Below are 17851 nucleotides of genomic sequence, written 5' to 3'. Positions count from 1 at the left end.
ATGGATAAAGGTAGCAAATTTTGAAATTAAAATAGCGTGCATGTGTGATATCCATGAAAGCATAAGTACTGAGAAATGCATAGACAATATGAGAGAAGCACGAAAAGTTCACAAGTTCCATCATGAAAAGGACACTCGTAGAATAGTTTTTATGTTTAATTGTCCAAATCCTTGGAGCTACTAGTTGTGAGTATGACTTCATGCTTTGTATTATTGGCGATCACATGCTTTACATGAGAACACAAGTACATGCAAAAACATTCATTCCTATTGACGTGAAGTATACCATAGTTTTTCACATCTTCATACATGTCTAAGCCCAAAGAAATGGACCCCTTTCAAGATAAGTGTGCCATATCATTCTTTTCATCCTACAGTGAGAGTATCTAGAGTAATGTTTTTTTGTTAACGCTCCAGTGCATAAAAGTAAGATCACAGTGGAGAGGTCTTGACGAGTATAGCAAACGATTGTTTGTCATCGTTAGGCTCCCATTTTTGCATAATGAAGATAATGCAACAAGGCTTCACAAGGATACATTTGAATGATTGTTACAACTTCTCCTAGTATTTTTGCCTAAGTATCCTAATTGAACAACTAGACATTTGACCAAAGCAAAAGCTCTAATGCAAAAGTTGTGAATTGTGTCACCTTCTTTTCAGAGAGAGAGATATGTGAAATCTAATGATTTAAACTATGTATAAGGGAAATTATGCATGCGTTTTCGAGATATATTCACACACACACACACACACACACACACACACACACAGATATATATATATATATATATATATATATATATATATATATATATATATATATATATATATATAGAGAGAGAGAGAGAGAGAGAGAGAGAGAGAGAGAGAGAGAGAGAGAGAGAGAGAGAGAGAGAGAGAGAGAGAGAGAGAGAGAGAGAGAGAGAGAGAGAGAGAGAGAGAGAGAGAGAGAGAGAGAGAGAGAGAGAGACTCAACAAAACAACTCCTCATGATCAGATATGAAAAAGTCTAATATTCTAAGCTAATTGTTTTTTGGGAGGTGTTGTCACAATTCAACATTCCCATAGTTTTCTAGTTATTATGGACACTCAGACATGGTGTACTTCTATTGTTGCTTGCTCTTTAAGGGAAGCAAACCTTGATAAACTTGTACATGAAGTTGCATTATTAATTAATTGGTTCTTTTAAAACTGTATGGACATTAGTATATTTGTGTTGAATGTAGCTGTATGCAACATACTCATGTTGCACAAACATGCCCTAAAAAGAGGACTTAGATGCTAGATGGCAATAGTTTCAAGGATGAAATTTGTTTTACCTCTTGCTTATGTCCATGCAAGTGAGCCCTTCCATGCACAAAGTCAATTTGACATGTTGTTGTGTAAGTAGACACAATGAATGTGTGGATAACACTGCAGCTTGACTTTGTTTTTTAAAGAAGAGAATTTGAGTTTGTGGAGATGGGGGTAATCTATTTACTAATAGAAGTTATCTACACGAGGCGATTCTTGATTTGAGGTCCCCCCTCTTCTCTCTCTTCGCTCCCTCCCTTTTGCACATGAACATTGTAGAAGTAAACACAGTCCATTACATACATCAATTGACTTGTGCATGATGTGCTTTGATTATAAATAGCTAATGGGCAATCATCTTTCTTGATGTAGAAACACTTCATAATATATGCATAGCACTATTTCAAGTTGACAACCTCATGTTCTATTTTCTAAAGTTTGAAAGGCCATGCAACACGCTATACTAGATTGAGTGTATATCTCAACAAAATATTCTTAACAATTCTACCATAGAAGCCATGCAAATATGACATGTAAGTGAGGTTGTTTGAGAATTTTTAAACATTATGTGTATAATTGAACTGGTTCAGTTGTTTGTTTGGTTAGGGAATGTAAAATTTAAATGGTTATATGTAGTCAACTTGCCTAAATTTGGGATCAAGAATTGTGAGTTGGTCACCTAGCAAAACATTACAAGTTACACTTGTTCTTAATAGGCTAGAGTGTTTGTTGACCTATAGTGCTATAAGTGTTTGGTGAACCTTCATCACAAAAGGCAAAATGAGCTAACAATTTGTTGAAGTTCTCCTTTTTCTAACCTTTGTGCATGCCAATTGAAAGCATAAGTGTCCTCGAGCAACAAAAGTTTGAGTTAAACAATATAATTCCTCCCAAAAGAAAACTATTGAGACCACAACAATAGCTTGAATTATGAGGAAATTGGGAGGGAAGTATCTCATTTTTTGCCATTGCTTTGTCATTGAGTTCATCAATTGGAGGATAGCTCAAAAAGCATACGAAACCTTCCTACTTGAGCTCGAAAGAATTGAGAAAAGACAACACATTTTTTGGAGGATGCTTCTTCATTCTATTCTCCTATTCTTTATTAGCCCCATGGGATGATTACACATCAATATAAATAGTAAAGCTCATTACCTCTTGGTGCGATGATACTCTAACACCCAAAACCATGGATGTGTGCAAGTGCCAAGGACATTGTTTCTAGTTAGCTATAGTTTTCCGAAACAAAATGATGGGATATGGCTTTGCCTCTTAAATGGTGCTTTGATGAGTCATGAGAATGGAGGAGAAAGCCAAGCGTTGAGTGTTATAGCATTTAGATGGGAAGGGCCTCTAATGAGAGAGAGAGAGAGAGAGAGAGAGAGAGAGAGAGAGAGAGAGAGAGAGAGAGAGAGAGAGAGAGAGAGAGAGAGAGAGAGAGAGAGAGAGAGAGAGAGAGAGAGAGAGAGAGAGAGAGAGAGAGAGAGAGAGAGAGAGAGAGAGAGAGAGAGAGAGAGAGAGAGGCCAAGGAAGGTAACACCCTTGGTAGATTGAATGCATATGACACGGTGACTAGGAGATCTTGAGTTTAATTCATGCATCAATACAATCATCTAGTCAGAACACTACAACAATTGGAGGCTCGATGAATTGTGACACAATCTAATTTCATTTTTACTTAACAAAAATTAGAAGAAGACTAAAAATTAAGATTTGATTGGGTTCATAGAATGATTGGTTAACCACCAACGTAGCCACTCCAAAACCACATTGTTTGACCTGGGGGGTTGATGGAGTGACTTGTTTACCACTTAAGGTAGACACCATATCTCTCTCTTCCTCTTTCCCGGTAAGGGAGCCACTTTGATTATCAGGAACGAGAAAGAGGGAGCTATGGCGTTCAAAGGGAATTAGAATTTAACACAAATGTTTTTTTCCTCAACCACTAAAAACAAAGGGAATTAAAATTTAACACAAATGTTATTTTCCTCATCCATTAAAAACAAAGGGAATTAAAATTTAACACAAATGTTTGTTTCCTCAACCATTAAAAACAAAGGTAAGTTCCCAAAGCAACTGGTTTTGATGTTCAAATGCAATATAAAAAATGCCAGTTTTATAACTAACTAAAATACTCGAAAAGCTCACACTGATATTTCCGATATTTGTAAGGGTGCGATAAAATTCCAACCAGTATAAATACACTAAAATTCTATTTTTTGTGAGTACTTAGGGGAACCTGCATAAGTCTCTGATAAATTAGTATTTTAGCGTATATATGTATGTATATATTTTATTAACCAATATTTTTATAAATTAATATCCATTCGAGAATCGAGAGAGCTGGGGGTGCGAGCCCATGCATGGCCACCATCTCGGCATGAGAGCCCTCCCCCCCCCCCCCTCTCTCTCTCTCTCTCTCTCTCTCTCTCTCTGCCCTAGATAGAGAAAAAGAAAGCTTGCCTACCTAGCTCGGAACTCGTGTTTTCTTTTTCCTCCCAAGGCTGGGTCTCGTAATCCACTTAAGTATTTCCCCATAGCCATGATGATGACGACGATGGCATAAGAGGCCGCATGGATTCTCCCTCAGCAGCTCGCCCGCACAAGCGAAGAAGAAAAAGAAGTAGAAGAAGAAGCAGCAGCAGAAGAAGAGAGAGAAAGAGAGAAGAGACATAGCTTGGCAGCCTTTCCGTGAAAATGCGGTTTCAAAGAATGATGATGATGATGATGATGATGAGGATGCGGCCTGGCATGCCTGCTGGGACGACAGCCTAGGACTCCCTCTCTTTCTCTTTCTCTTTCTCCCTCTCTCTCTCTCTCTCTCTCTCTTTTTCTCATTCTCTCTCTCTGTCTCTGTCTCTCGTCTGTGATTCTGTGGAAATGCGAAAGCTTGAGGGACGAAGCAAATGCCTTTCGTGTGCTTCCTCTTCCCGGTGGCTGCTCGATTTCCTGCTTCATTCCTGGCTTTTCATTTACAAACAAGTCACGAGTTGATGTAACTGTGGTCTGTAGGTACTCCCTCTGTAAGGAATAACACCTAGCAAAAGGGAAGCGAGCGGTAGGGCCGTTCTCTGCGTGGACAAAGAGAGAGAGAGAGATACACACACACACACAGAGGGTGAAGGAAAAAACAAAGAAGCTGCAAGCCCGCAGCCCGCCCTCTTTTCTGCAGGATTTCTGTCTGCTTTCCTCCTCAACTTCTCCCTATTGTCTGGTTTGCTCGTTTCCCGTAGGACCCATATGGCATAGACTACTCTGAGAGAGAGAGAGCAAGGGAGGGCCCCCCCCAAACTGGTCCATCGTCTTCCAAAGACAAAGGACAGTATACAACAACACACCGGCCGCCTACTCTCTCCCAAATAGCTTGCAAAAGGTTGGGAAAAATCAAGCTGTCTTTATTTGTTCTTTCGCGCTCCTGCTCTCCATCTTTCATTGTCTGCTCCCGCACCATGGAATGAATGACCTTTCGACAAAGAAATGCTCGGTCTCGGGCTCCGTCAAAACATAGTCCCTTTTGCAAGCTACCGCATTCTCATGATGATGGCGATGTCGATGAAGCCTTCGTGCGTGCAGACACCTTGAAAGCGGCTGCTTTCTCTCTCATCCCTTGAACCTTCTCGTCGGAATATTTCGCTCTCTTACTACTTGTCTCCTTCCCGAAGGTATCCTTTACTAATCCCGTTGCAGGTAGAGCTGGCCATTTTCCTTTTCCCATTGGAAGCTTGAATCGGGTAAGCTCAATCATTGCATCATCTGAGATGCAAGAGGAGGGCCGAGGATACTCGTGAGCACATTACATTTTACTGCTACGCTGTACAAACAGCGCTGTATCACAGCTCGAAATAGAGCAGGCCAGCAGTCAAGGAGAGTGCATTAGCCACAGGGAAAGACTGGAAATAACTTGCTTGTAACGATGAGGGAGAATGATGACGACGATGCTGCTACGAACACTCCATCGCATATAAGTAGCCTGTGTCTTTCTTCGGTGGCATGCCAAGCTTGAGAAAATAAGCAGTTCTGAACGGCTGAAGGAAGCACAGCTCAGGAATCAAAAGTGAAGGTGACATTTATAGCCCCGATGAAAGGTTACCAGCTGATACGGTTCTGTCGAGGAGAACATTTGCTCTGATGAGAGGCCTGGAGGTCCAGAAAAAGCCGCAGGGAAGGAGGGAATGCAGGCGTATAAGCTTCTATTACAGCTCCTCCTTTCCATCCCTCTATTTCTTCTTCACATGGTTTGCACTTCGGAAGGAGTTCTGACTTCGAAGGGCGTCAATTTCGAAGGTATGTGGAAGCGTTCTGTGGACAAAGCGTTTGCTGGAATGCCCCGTTATTTTACCGTCATGTACAATGATTCCTGTTGTTTTTCAATCTTGTTTATTTGCTCTTCGAAGCCTTCGTATCTCCCTGTTACTGCTCCTGTTCATACTGGCGTCTGCTAGTTTGATGACATGATTCAATTTATGCGGCAGCACAATAACCTTCATTCTCACTGATGTTCAAAGGATCTCTTCTATCAATGACCTTTTGTGAGGCCTTCTGTCTTCTTGTGTGTGGTTTTACTTCTTCTGTGGTTTTCACTCTCGACATCAATAGGCCTTGTCAAACAAGTAAATTCCCAAGAGGGAAGTCTTATGGATGAGTAGACTGCTTATGTGACCTGATTACCATGGACCAAAAGTGCGACTCTTTTTGTTCAACCTGGGATAAATCTGAAATGCTGATCCTAACATGTTTGTTGGTGTTCGATCTGTCCAATCTGGGATAAACCTGGATTGCTGAATCGTAATCTGTTTGGTATTTGATTTGTTGTAAGGAGGGGAGGCACCCCCCTTGTGGGCATCCAGGTTACAGGTGTGTGTATGTCTTATCTCATGGAAAAAGAGTGCGTCCAGTGATGCATTTTGCTAGTGTTTTCTGTTAAGAAAATGTCAGCAGTTGCTCTCTATCCCATGGATTGTAATTGATGTTGATAGTACTTTTTCATGTTTGGGATCTGCCTGTTGGCTTGCATTCACTGGTGCTGTGGAGTTTTAGCTGTGTTGGTGTGGCAGCCAGGTCCATTCCTTCTGTGTCTTCATTCGGTTATGTGAGCAGTTGTGAATTGGTTTCTGTTTGCAGTTCAAGCTTTGATATCCATCAAAGCACATCTCATCGACCCAACAAATGCTCTAGCTAGTTGGGATGGCACTGCAGTGGACCCCTGTAACTGGTATCATGTGACTTGCTCCAGCCAACAGCTTGTCACAAGCTTGTGAGCAACTTGGTGGATTTATTTCAGCGTTTTTACAATCTGCTTTTGACAGGATGTACTTAGTTGCATTGTATGATCTTTGAATTATGGTACTCAGGGGGCTACCCAACTTGCAGCTTTCTGGCACACTTTCCACGAGCATTGGGAATTTGACAAACCTCCATTCACTGTGAGTGTTCTTTTGGTGTACCTTTTAATAAGATTCATAAATATGGATAAGTTGACCTTATCACTGCAAAGGTTGACTTGCTGCTGGCATCAACGTCTCTGGTTGATGGAAGGATGCTCGAAACAAAAAATATTTTATTTATGAATGCTTAAGACAACAAAATAAATGTAAAGGTTGGCTTGTGGTCGATGACAGGATGCTGGAAAATAATAATATCTCTGGTGAACTCCCTCTGGAAATGGGAAAGCTTTCTAAGCTTTCTAGTCTAGACCTCTCCAACAATCATTTCAGTGGTCAAGTACCAGAATCCTTTGGCCAACTAGGAAGCCTAACATATTTGTAAGTTCAACGACTTAAATACTTTCTCGACAATGCAAAAATGCCTGTCTTGTAAAGAGCATATGCACTATAATGTGCAAAGGCAGCTTGATTTTGAACAAATACATCTGACATTTTTTGTGTGTTTATGCAGGCGGCTCAATAACAACAGCTTATCAGGACCTTTCCCAACTGAATTGTCAGGCATTCATGGCTTGGATTATGTGTATGTAGACCTCTCTTGTATAAAGTTATCAAATATTTGATCTTACACAATAAAAACAGTGTATATAATGCTGTTGCAGAAAGTTTAAGCCTTGCCATCATTTAAAGAAATTGCTGGGTTTGACGTACTTAGGGTGATATAACCTCTGTCCTGCTATATGGGCACTTGGTCTAATTGAACACCTTAGCTCCTCCATGCATGCAATATTCTTGCCAAAGGCACTATGCCATCACTAGAAGAAAGCAAAGTGTCCTGAGGATCTGTCGTGTCAGAACAAAATGAATACCACTTTGCTGTAGTTCAGACCTTGGAAGACCCCTCCTGGCTGGAGTAACAAGTTGATTATTAACAAAATGATTGCCCAAATCTCTTGGGCTGCCTCACCTGCAGTACTTGACCTTTAGCACAATTCTTTTGCATCCTTTCAATTGTCAGCAGCAAAATGCTTTCACCTCTCTTGTACTTGCTTTTTCAATCTTCTTTATAGCCCAACAAATGTGCACCGAACCTTCTCAAAGAGTGTGAGCATTGCTGTGATCAATGTGTCTAAAGACTCAGGCCTTTAGTGAGTGTGAAGACTTTGTGATTATTACAGGAATGTGTGCTTATTAACATGTTTTGTGAGTATAGATTGCTACTTCTCAGCCTTATTCAATTGGCATTATTGCCTATTATTAAGGGAAAGAGTTGAGCGATTTGGGACAAAGTTGAGGTAAGGATTATGTTTTGAGGTACCCATCAATCATGTCAGCCTTGGGAAGTTTTGGCCCTCAAAGCTTTCCCAAAATTGACCTATATTTGTTTAGTAGAACATCCAATTGTGTTGCCAGAACATTCCTAGATTTGCATGGAAACTTGGATTATTGCATTTAGAGTGGAGCAGCCATTTTTGAGTGTAGATAGGTCTTGCAATTGTGCCTTGAGATCAAATGTTGATATATCTTCAATATCGACTCAGCTTATTCCTTGGAGTCATGTGTTGGTTATAATAAACTTTTGCATCCTTGCTGCATGTTTGGAAAGCATCTCCACTTTTTGAAAATTGCCTTTTTGTTGCAGTTCTTGTCGTGTCCCTTCTTTGCCGTTGCTAACTACTAAGAACTGCATTGGTAAATGCTACCAAAATCATAGGGGTGAGCTTGTTGTCTCAAATCCATGTGCCATAATGCTTTAAGATGATCATGTCCGACAAGGTGGCCTCACTCTTTTTTTGAGCTTTGATGGGATGGCTTAAGGAGGCTTCAAAAGTTATGACAACATCATTTTCGTTGCTGTCATGTAGAAAATTATTCAAGCTATGGATTCTACTCGCATGAAGGAGGGGATACTCGGTGGCACCATTGTTCATGCAAGATGAGCTGGACTCATACAAAACTAGGTTTGTAGCTCAGAATTTTGCTTGGAAGCTTGGTTGGATTATGCAAAGGCACTTGAATCGACAATACCACTTGGATTATCAATACCTTGGAAGCTTGCCCATCATCCGGTTGGTAGATCCTTTTAGATATCAGAAGCTAGTTGGGCCCTTATATGGATAATGGCTCATTTATCCTTGGCCAAATTTATGCACGTTAGTGGCCATCCTCAGCTCCTTCATGTGGAGGCCTTGAATGTTCATGGACGAGTTTCACTTTGTGTTAAAATGGTACATGTAGGGAACTAGAACCAATGAGGTCATGTCTAAAAAGAGGGTTATATTAACAAGGTTAGCCAGATTCAAATTGGATATGAGAGATTATGATGACTTAATAGAAAAAGAACTAGTATCCTTCGGGAAAATTGCATATTATTTGCTTGGTTCAGCTTGATTTTCTTTGAAATGAGAAGATTACTTGGGTAGAATAGTCTATTGAGAATTTGTCATTGATGACTCTTTATCATAGGTCATGCTGAACCAAAATTCAAGGTCAATTAGGCTAGACTCACATGTAGGAAGGAGTATGTAGGCTGAAAATTTTGAATGCATATAGCTTCACATAGAAGTCTTAAAATAAGCTTTTAATAATATTTGGACATAGGAAACACAACCACTTTTAAGATTCTTTGGCCAATATCGTAAAGAGACACTGTAACTTTATAAAGACTTGGGTATACGCTACGTGTTTTGGGTTCTTGTATTGGTGATTGTGCTTGTTGATGGCCTCCATTTGGTCCAGTCTCTTTTCAAAACCTCCATTTGGCTCATGTATTGATGTAAAGAGGATTTTAGTTTGTGGCACTCTTTGTGAAATATTTTTTGCTGAACTGTACTTGACTTCATCATGCATTGAAGAGGCTTTTAAGAATTTGAACTAGTTCTTTCTTCATGCTCTTGCAAAATTGTAAATTGATTTATATACTTTTGAAAAGGACATTTTCCTTCTCACACCATTTTGAGAAGACTTTCCAAAACTTGAGTGGGCTCTGAGATAAAGTAAATTTGTGAACCATAGAGCTTTTTGGTGAGACGTAGGGATTTGTAATTGTTGGTAGCAAGAGAGGGAGAGAGAAGAGAGTGTTTCAAAGATCTCTCGTATTGCTATTGATGATTCTCTCTCCAAATCTACTAGTTGAAGAGTGCCTGGTTTTCCTTTGTCATGTGGTAGTTTCATTTTCATGCTGGATTGCTAACTAGGTGATTCTAATTGCTATTGAGGCTATCCCCGATCAATGATTCTTCATTGGCATCAAAGCCATCCTTTGGAGTCGAATTTTAAACTTATGACTCTTTGTCAGCATAGGAGTCATCTCTCAAGATCGAGTACGTGTGTGATTGGAGAATCAAAATGGTTGATTCTCCTTTTGGCTCTTCAATCGATTAGTGTTAGGTCTATACTCTACATGAGGCTACTCTAGGCTTCATTGTTCATTAGGTTCTCAACACCACAAACAAACATTGGCTACTACTCGTCTTTGGTGTTGACATCCATGGTTTGAGAGGGGGCTCCTTTCCTCCATGATACATGCAGGCCTTGATATATCTCATTGAGTAGAGCATTCATGAGCACTCCATTGCCAACCCAAGATCAGGAGTAGCTAGCACATTACATCTACCTTTTACCACTTCTATATCTCTACACCAACACCCTTGATTACGGTTGTGCAAAATTGAGTCTTACCTTTTTATGAAATATGGAGCCAACCAAACAAACTTAAATGAAAAGAAAAAGGCGCCTATTCACTTGGGCAACTCAAAAGAAGACATCCTTTGCATTTGCGGTCTTGGTAGATCATCTAGAGTGACATCCTTGGCTTGATGCCTTAGCCTCTTGGGTGTGGGATCTTTTGGTATTGGCCTGAGTTGTCCCTTCACTCTCTTCAATCACCATTTTTGGGCTTTAGAGGGGATGCTGAGCTACCAAAATTTTCCTTATACATTACCATATTTGTTTTGCTTGTTGGATAGTACCAAAAAAGCATTTTTGCATTTATGCACGGCACTCCAAACTTTTTTTGGTTCTGGCATGTTCTCTAAAAGGGACTTAATGTGTATCCAAGACATTGTACCACCCCATCATCATCACTCTACCTTCCTCTGCAATTAGTTGCTATGGCCTTACTACTGCACTACTTTGCCATCACCTTGGAGGGGTGGTCCAATTGCTACAATGTCACCCAACTGCTAGAGGAGCTCTTCTTGCTGTTGCCATCCTTCAGCACACATCTAGCTGGTGTAGACTGCCCTTTGGAGAACCTTTAGAAGCTGCAATTTAATCAGCCAACAGTTGTCTTCATTCCAGCCTACAGTGTGGCACGATGCATCCCTAATACCGCATTCTTATCATTTGGTACTGCTTAGGACTGCTGGACACTCCATCACATTTGCGTCTTTATTACCAGCATTGTTCTTTATCATTAAACTGCTGCTGTTTGCCATATCCCTTCCTTGGAGGCTGCGTTTCGGGTTCTAGACTGCTGTTCAGCATGGACAACATCTATTGCAATAGTCCCCACTTATAGTTCATCTCCATGTGGGCTTCTTTTTGGCTGTCAACTCCATGACATCATTTATTGCATTGGCTGGCCCTTGGCTGCTGCATTTTCATCACCTCAGCTCTAGTCCATTTTTCTGACATCTTTATTGGTGGTTTTGTTGGACTCGAGATCTGTTCTTGGAGGGAGACTCTCTTTGACACTCCCTCAATCTGCTCTCAAGCGAGATAGTGACAATTGGACAGTCTTTGCTCCCTACATCTTTATCACATCTTTTCCTTCATCCATTCATTTAGCATTTGTTAGTTCATTGCTTTCTTGTTATTTCTTTTGCATTCTTGTCTTAGATCACTATGTTTTAGGTGAATTCTTACACTCTCGAGTCTTTTCTTTGTGCAAATTGTAGCACATCCTCACATGGTACTGTTGTTGATTTCTTAACATCTCTAGGTTGCTGTAATTTCAAACCAGCTGCTCTCCTCCTTCATCAAAGGTTGTAAGTAGGTAGTACATTGTTGTCTTTTCGTTGTTCTAGGTCCTAACACTTGTGTTTCCACATCAAGTGTCTTGCCTTGCTATTTCAGCCCTCTACCTTAGATGTCTTCTCGGGTGTTCATGGTTTACTACACTTAGGATCTGTTCTAACTTCTCCCACCACAACGTTATTCAACACTCCCTTGGTTCGTTGCCACAAGAGATAGTGGCTCTTGGATAGCCTTGGCTCCTTGAGCTCCCCTAGTTGTAACTCTTCCCTTCATCATTCATTCTTCAATCTCCTTTTGTCCTTTTATATTCCTGTTTGAGGTCACTGCGTGTTAGTTGTGTTTGTACACCCTTGATTGTTTTTTTTCAAGCCCTACCATATCTTCATAGTGTATCCGCGCATGTGCTCCTTTGAAGAGTATTTTGTGTGACTTTACATCATGGAAATTCAGGTTTGCACGAGTAATACATTGCTAACTCATAATGTCTCGGATTGCATCTTGGGGATCTAATGGTAAAAATCAGGCTCCTCCATTGGAGGCCATGATGTGGCACTATGATCTTGATGTGGAGGACATCACATCATCTCTCTCCTCTTCTTCTCCAAGAGTCCAAGTAGACTACATTTTGGGTGGGTGATGGCTAGGGAGTATTCAGTTTTTGCAAGCAAGATATCCTGAGTTCTATTGTCCACATGTTTCTCCTTCTTTCCTCTACTTTCTTGAAGGCATGTTGCTTTGGAGGTACGTATCAGTTGGGGCATTCATCTGGTGAGGATGTCCCCTTCTCGGCTGGGGGAGGACAAATCAATTTCAGATGATTGGTGATCCAATGTCTTTATCACAACAATGTTGGGTAATCCATTTGGTTTGTGTGAGCCAAAACCCCTCTCCATTACTCCTTTTGTTGACTGTGAACTTTCTATAGGATACCTAGGAGACCCAACATTAATAGAGAAGTCTCTGCAAAATAATGCATGTGTACACATGACGCTTCTATTTTATTTTAGCATGCTTTTGGTACTATTCATTCACAAATCCTTCCCATTTATCCCTCATTAGATTTGCATTTTGGCTGTTTTCCTCATGCTATTAGTGACTTATGATTAGGCTCCTTTTCCTTTTCTCAAGTTGGCTCAGCTCTCTCTTCTCAAGGTGTTAGGCCCTTTTTGGTTTCTCTTTCCCCTTAGATGAATGCCACTTTGCACCTTGGTACTCCTCTTGGGAATGTCACTTGTGCTAGACACCTCCAATCTACCTACAAGTGAGCACACTTGTCAATACTAGTGTAGCTGTGTTGGGTGTCCCCGTTCTTGTTAGTTTGGAATGTATCATGGGTTTTGGGTGTTGTTAAGCCTTTATTTTGGGCACCATTTAGAGGTAGCTGGGCTGTGGGCAGCTCATTAAGGGTTTACTCAATTGTCTAGGTTCTCATCCTCATGCTTCTCTATATGCTCCACTCCACTCATTGTGTTGGGTGTCCCCCCTCTTGTTAGTTTGGAATGTATCGGGGGTCTTGGGTACTGTGAAAAGCCTTTAGTTGAGCACCATATAGAGGTAGCTGGGCTGTGGGCAGCTCATTTAGGGTCTCCTTAATTGTCTCGGGCCTTATCTTAAGGCTTCTCTATATGCTCCACTCCACTCATTGTTGTTGTACCGTATCTTGTGTCCTTGAGAGAGAGAGAGAGAGAGAGAGAGAGAGAGAGAGAGAGAGAGGAGGCGTTGCTGCTTGTCATCATTGTTATCCTGGTGGTGTTGTACTGATCATCTGATGAGGACCTTTTTTTTGCTTCACTAGTGGTGTAGCTGAGGGGGGATTGGTATCCTTACCATGCATCTCCACTTGTGAGCCTTGAAGGAATTCGGAGTATGGGCATAGAACCTCCTCTGATATTTTTGGAGTTGTGGCACATTTTCTGCTTCTTCTTGTGTAGTTATGTACCTCCAATGTTGGTTTGTACTTGTCTAGCTGAAGGCTTTTGTTACTTAGCATGTACAATCTAAAGGTCCATTTTTAACTTGTTCAACTGCAGCTCTCACAGGTGTTTTTGTTCTCTAGGATTTTCTGTATCTCCTTAGTTCTTGTAGTGTTGCCTTTGTTTCATATTGACACTGTCCTTCAGTAGCTGTTCCCAATAAATGCTCATGAGAGATTGAAGTTTATCCTGCAAAATTTCGTTGTTTGTCCTGTGTATGAAAGATCTGAACCTAGAACTGAACCTTGTAATACTGTGTGTACTAATTTCTTACTTGGTTTTCACAGGGATCTGTCATACAATAATTTCAGTGGACATGTGCCTCATATGTCAGCAACAACCTTCATGTAATGCTTCTTTGACACTTTATATCTTGCTTGATAATGAGCGTGTCTTGAAGTGATAGACATCGTAACAGATTTGTGTGTGCAGTATAACTGGAAATGATCTCCTGTGTGGGTTTGATGCTTCTCATGAGTGCCCTGGCGACCCTCCTGCACCTCTCTCCCCTCCACTGAATTCTTCAGAAGGCAAGCAACAGAGCAAGTGGCTCATGCCTTTATGGGAACTGTATTGAATGACTCAATCAATGCCTGGACCCTGAACTATGTTGTTTTACAGATGCAGCTGATTCCATAGGAAATGCGCAAGGTCGATCCAAAATTGAAGCTATAGCAGTCGGCACAGGTGCAGGTTCTATCATATCCATAATATTGGCAGTGAGTGCATTCATGCTGTGGCGGAGGCGGCGTAATCAGCAAATCTTCTTTGATCTCAATGGTAACCTTGCAAATAAGTGCTGCTTATTACTCTGTTAAGTTTCATCTGCTAAGTCTACATATTGTTCCCCATGCCTCTTTCCAGTAATTTTACTTTTTTCAACTTGCTACGTCTTTGGGATGCTTGGGTGTGTTTCACCTCTGAGGGAAAAGGGGTCTAGTTTCTATCATCTTTCCATAAACCTTTCTGGCTTGTGTGAATGGGAGTGGTAGATTTTCAAGTTGCGAACCTTTGCCTACTGATAACTTGGCTGTCATTTTAAACCATCTGTAATTTTATGAGACAAGGTTGCTATGCACAGAACAAGTTTGGCAATTTGAATGGGATAGCTTAGACGGCATCTTAAATCTTTGTGCTCTTTTAAACTCCAGGAATACCTTCCTCCACTTCGTGGGTTTACTAGAGACATTGAAGGTCTTTGATGTTGTCAGTTGTTTTTGCATGCCATTTTGGTTTATGCCTTGATCTGTGAAGATTATTATGGTCTTTTCACTGTCGGTTGTCACAAGGGGTGGACAATTTCACTGATTTGATTGCTGCATTACAGAGCGAGGAGATGCAGAAATCTGCTTGGGACAAATCAAGCAGTTCTCATTTCGAGATCTGCAGATTGCGACAGACAATTTCCATAACAGAAACATACTTGGGAGAGGTGGCTTTGGAAATGTCTACAAAGGTTCACTGTCTGATGGTTCAGTGGTCGCAGTAAAAAGATTGAAGGACAAAAATGCTGCAGGAGGGGAAGTCCAATTTCGGACTGAAGTAGAGATGATAAGTCTGGCTGTGCATAGGAATTTGTTGCGGCTGATTGGATACTCTGCAACTTCAACTGAGCGTCTGCTTGTGTATCCTTTCATGCCAAATGGAAGTGTTGCTTCTCGCTTACGAGGTAGAATGCTATCAGCTTATTTGTGATTATGGACTGTAATGCACATCCAATTAACTTGATACTGCAATCTGTGCAGATAAACCTGTCCTTGACTGGCCTACTCGTAAGAGAATCGCTGTTGGTACTGCTCGGGGGTTGCTCTATTTGCATGAGCAATGTGATCCAAAAATTATCCATCGTGATGTCAAAGCAGCTAATATCCTTTTGGATGAAGATTTTGAAGCAGTGGTGGGTGATTTTGGGTTAGCAAAGCTCTTGGATCATAGACAATCTCATGTAACAACAACAGTTCGTGGTACAGTAGGCCATATAGCTCCTGAATATCTATTTACAGGGCAGTCATCAGAGAAGACAGATGTGTTTGGGTTTGGAATTTTGCTGCTTGAACTCATAACTGGACAAAGAGCCATTGACTTTGGACGTCTTTCAAATCAGAAAGGATGTGTGCTTCTGGAGTGGGTAAGATAATGCTGTGTAAAGTTTGATGCATGCCGTAGGAAATTTTTCTCTTCCAGTGTTTCTCCAAACCATCCAGAACCATTGAGAAATTTCGTAGTTTTGCAGGTAAAAAAGCTCCAGCAGGAGAAAAGGCTTGGAGAGCTTGTTGATAGAGAATTGAAGCTTGACTATGTGGCAGCTGAACTAGAAGAGATGGTACAAATCGCTTTATTGTGCACACAATTTGACCCAGCAGATCGTCCCAAAATGTCTGAAGTCTTGCGAATGCTTGAAGGAAATGGTCTGATGGAACGGTGGGAAGCATGGCAGAGAGCTGAGGTTGATCGCAGTCAAAGTGAAGAACTTAGACCGCAAAGGTATTTTGATCTGGTGGAAGACTCGTCTTTGATAATAGAAGCAGTGGAGCTATCTGGTCCTAGATGAGGCAAATGCATTTCTTTATGGGTTATAGCCAGATGCATGCATGCTTTCAAAGTCTCTATACTTCAATTTAAAGAGCAGAGTCAGAAACCTGTCGAATTAGGACTGCTGGAGATGCTCAAACAGGTGGTTAGGATGCACCTTTTGCACGGAACACTTCACAGACTTGGATACACTCTCAGTATTGAAGTGATCGCTCGTTAATTGTGCCCTAATTCTTACAAGGAGTGCCTCTCTTTGGCCATCCTATCGACTTCAAAACTCCAGCTCACAAGTATTAGGAGACATTGCTGCTACAAAGAAAGACTCAGGCAAAGGAGGGCACTCCAGTATGATGTCTGCCATTGTAAAACTTGCGGCGACCTTGTAAGTATCAACCAGCCCTAATTAGCAGGGTTTTTGAAGATGTCAAGAAACAATTTGTACTTGTTGGAGACCATAAAAAAGTCATCTTCCTGTGATTCTTGTCTGTGGTGGAGATGGCCCAGGCTGAGAGCACACACTTTTCCTGTCTTGCTGAAAACGCAATTGTGACGAAAAGCCTCGGGAAATAAACGACCCCATTGTAATATCTACTGATGATTTCAGCTCGATTTTTTTATTGACACAATCTACTTGTGGTTTTGAAATGGAACCTGCATGTTTCATGCGAGCAGCTCTGATGCAAACTGTGGATTGGGAGAACAGATACGGTAGTATGGCACTACAAAAGAGCGGTTTGCAAAGGGCCTGGCGAGAGGAGCTTGAGGTTTGACACCTAAGAGAAGGTAGGTATTTGCTACTAGCTGTTTGTCTGTAACATAGACAAGCATGAACAGTCGTCAGAAGAGCTACATGTGACACAGGCAGACATCTAGGGGGCCTTTTGAGTTTGGGAATTGGGTCTACTTTGGGCTTGACACAAGCAAAGGGAAAAGCAACAACCGACCGACAAGCACCATCGTCCGAAAATCAGTACAGCATACAGTGGAGCTCATCTTTCATGCCAGCTTCTACAGTGGTTTTACAACAGGAGACTAGCACAGCGCCTAACCCCAAACGTTTCACAATTCCCTTAACAAAAATATACCTTGCGGCCACAGTAAATTTTCAAGTGAAGTTCCGCTCGCTATCCCACCGTAACCATTGTAAGTGCATACGGCCTTCCGGGCAACGAATCAGTCTGCCTTAATTAGGGTTTGTAAATCCGGAATTTTGCCATTGTCCTGCGACACCATGTTGGGAATGTCCGGAATGTGAAATGGGCGTTACTTGCTTTTCTTTGTTCTTTTGGGAACACGAGCATCCACATATACGCAAAGAGCACTCTCCATTCAGACATTTTTGTCTTACAAAGGCCATTCAGTTGCATTCTCTTGATAAAATGGGTTTACTTGTGATATGAATCAGTATGTCTTTAGCCATTCGTATGTGCGCGCGCGAGAGTGTGTTTTACAAAGCAGCAAACCTTCTCTCTAAGAGAAACCATTGATTTCTTTAGAAATGAGGAGTGAACATTATAAGTTAAATATAGACTTTTGTACTCTTTAAGGTCCACTTAAAAAATGATATAGTGTGGTCCTAGCTTTCATATGCATAACGGTGGAACCTAACATCCTTAAGAATCATGAATATTGGTACCAAACAACAAAGACCAATGTACTAGTGGAATGAATGCAAGTGATTGTGAAAAT

The 17851-nt window shown here is 41.1% G+C and overlaps 1 protein-coding gene across 4 annotated transcripts; it reads left to right on the top strand.

The window, feature by feature from the left end:
• The first annotated feature begins 5446 nt into the window (after positions 1-5446).
• LOC148031389 (protein CLAVATA3 INSENSITIVE RECEPTOR KINASE 6-like) lies at positions 5447-17509 on the top strand. 4 transcript variants are annotated; one of them, XM_087684913.1, is made up of 12 exons: positions 5447-5577; positions 6415-6547; positions 6645-6716; positions 6912-7055; positions 7189-7260; positions 13918-13977; positions 14063-14160; positions 14252-14410; positions 14958-15299; positions 15376-15758; positions 15864-15953; positions 16033-16184. In XM_087684913.1, the coding sequence occupies exons 1-12, from the start codon at positions 5466-5468 to the stop codon at positions 16042-16044; spliced, it is 1677 nt and encodes a 558-aa protein (XP_087541039.1). In that variant the 5' UTR covers positions 5447-5465; the 3' UTR covers positions 16045-16184. The 4 variants fall into 4 exon arrangements, with proteins under 4 accessions (XP_087541039.1, XP_087541038.1, XP_087541037.1 ...); XM_087684912.1 differs by having other exon boundaries at positions 6415-6505; positions 15864-17509; XM_087684911.1 differs by having other exon boundaries at positions 15864-17509.
• Positions 17510-17851: the final 342 nt, after the last annotated feature.

The sequence above is a fragment of the Lygodium microphyllum genome, chromosome 9 (genome assembly GCF_053477565.2).
Source record: "Lygodium microphyllum isolate KBCC chromosome 9, Lygodium_microphyllum_v1.1.10, whole genome shotgun sequence".
NCBI lineage: Eukaryota > Viridiplantae > Streptophyta > Polypodiopsida > Schizaeales > Lygodiaceae > Lygodium > Lygodium microphyllum.
The sequence above is the reverse complement of the archived record's forward strand: the minus strand, read 5'-3'. Positions and strand labels throughout refer to the sequence as shown.

Excerpts from the sequence above, each read along its gene's own strand:
- LOC148031389 (XM_087684911.1), top strand. The coding sequence starts at position 5,466 with ATGCAGGCGTATAAGCTTCTATTACAGCTCCTCCTTTCCATCCCTCTA. Across the intron at positions 7,261-13,917 it reads ATTCATGGCTTGGATTATGT|GGATCTGTCATACAATAATT; the intron begins GTATGTAGACCT and ends TGGTTTTCACAG. Across the intron at positions 15,759-15,863 it reads GATGTGTGCTTCTGGAGTGG|GTAAAAAAGCTCCAGCAGGA; the intron begins GTAAGATAATGC and ends GTAGTTTTGCAG.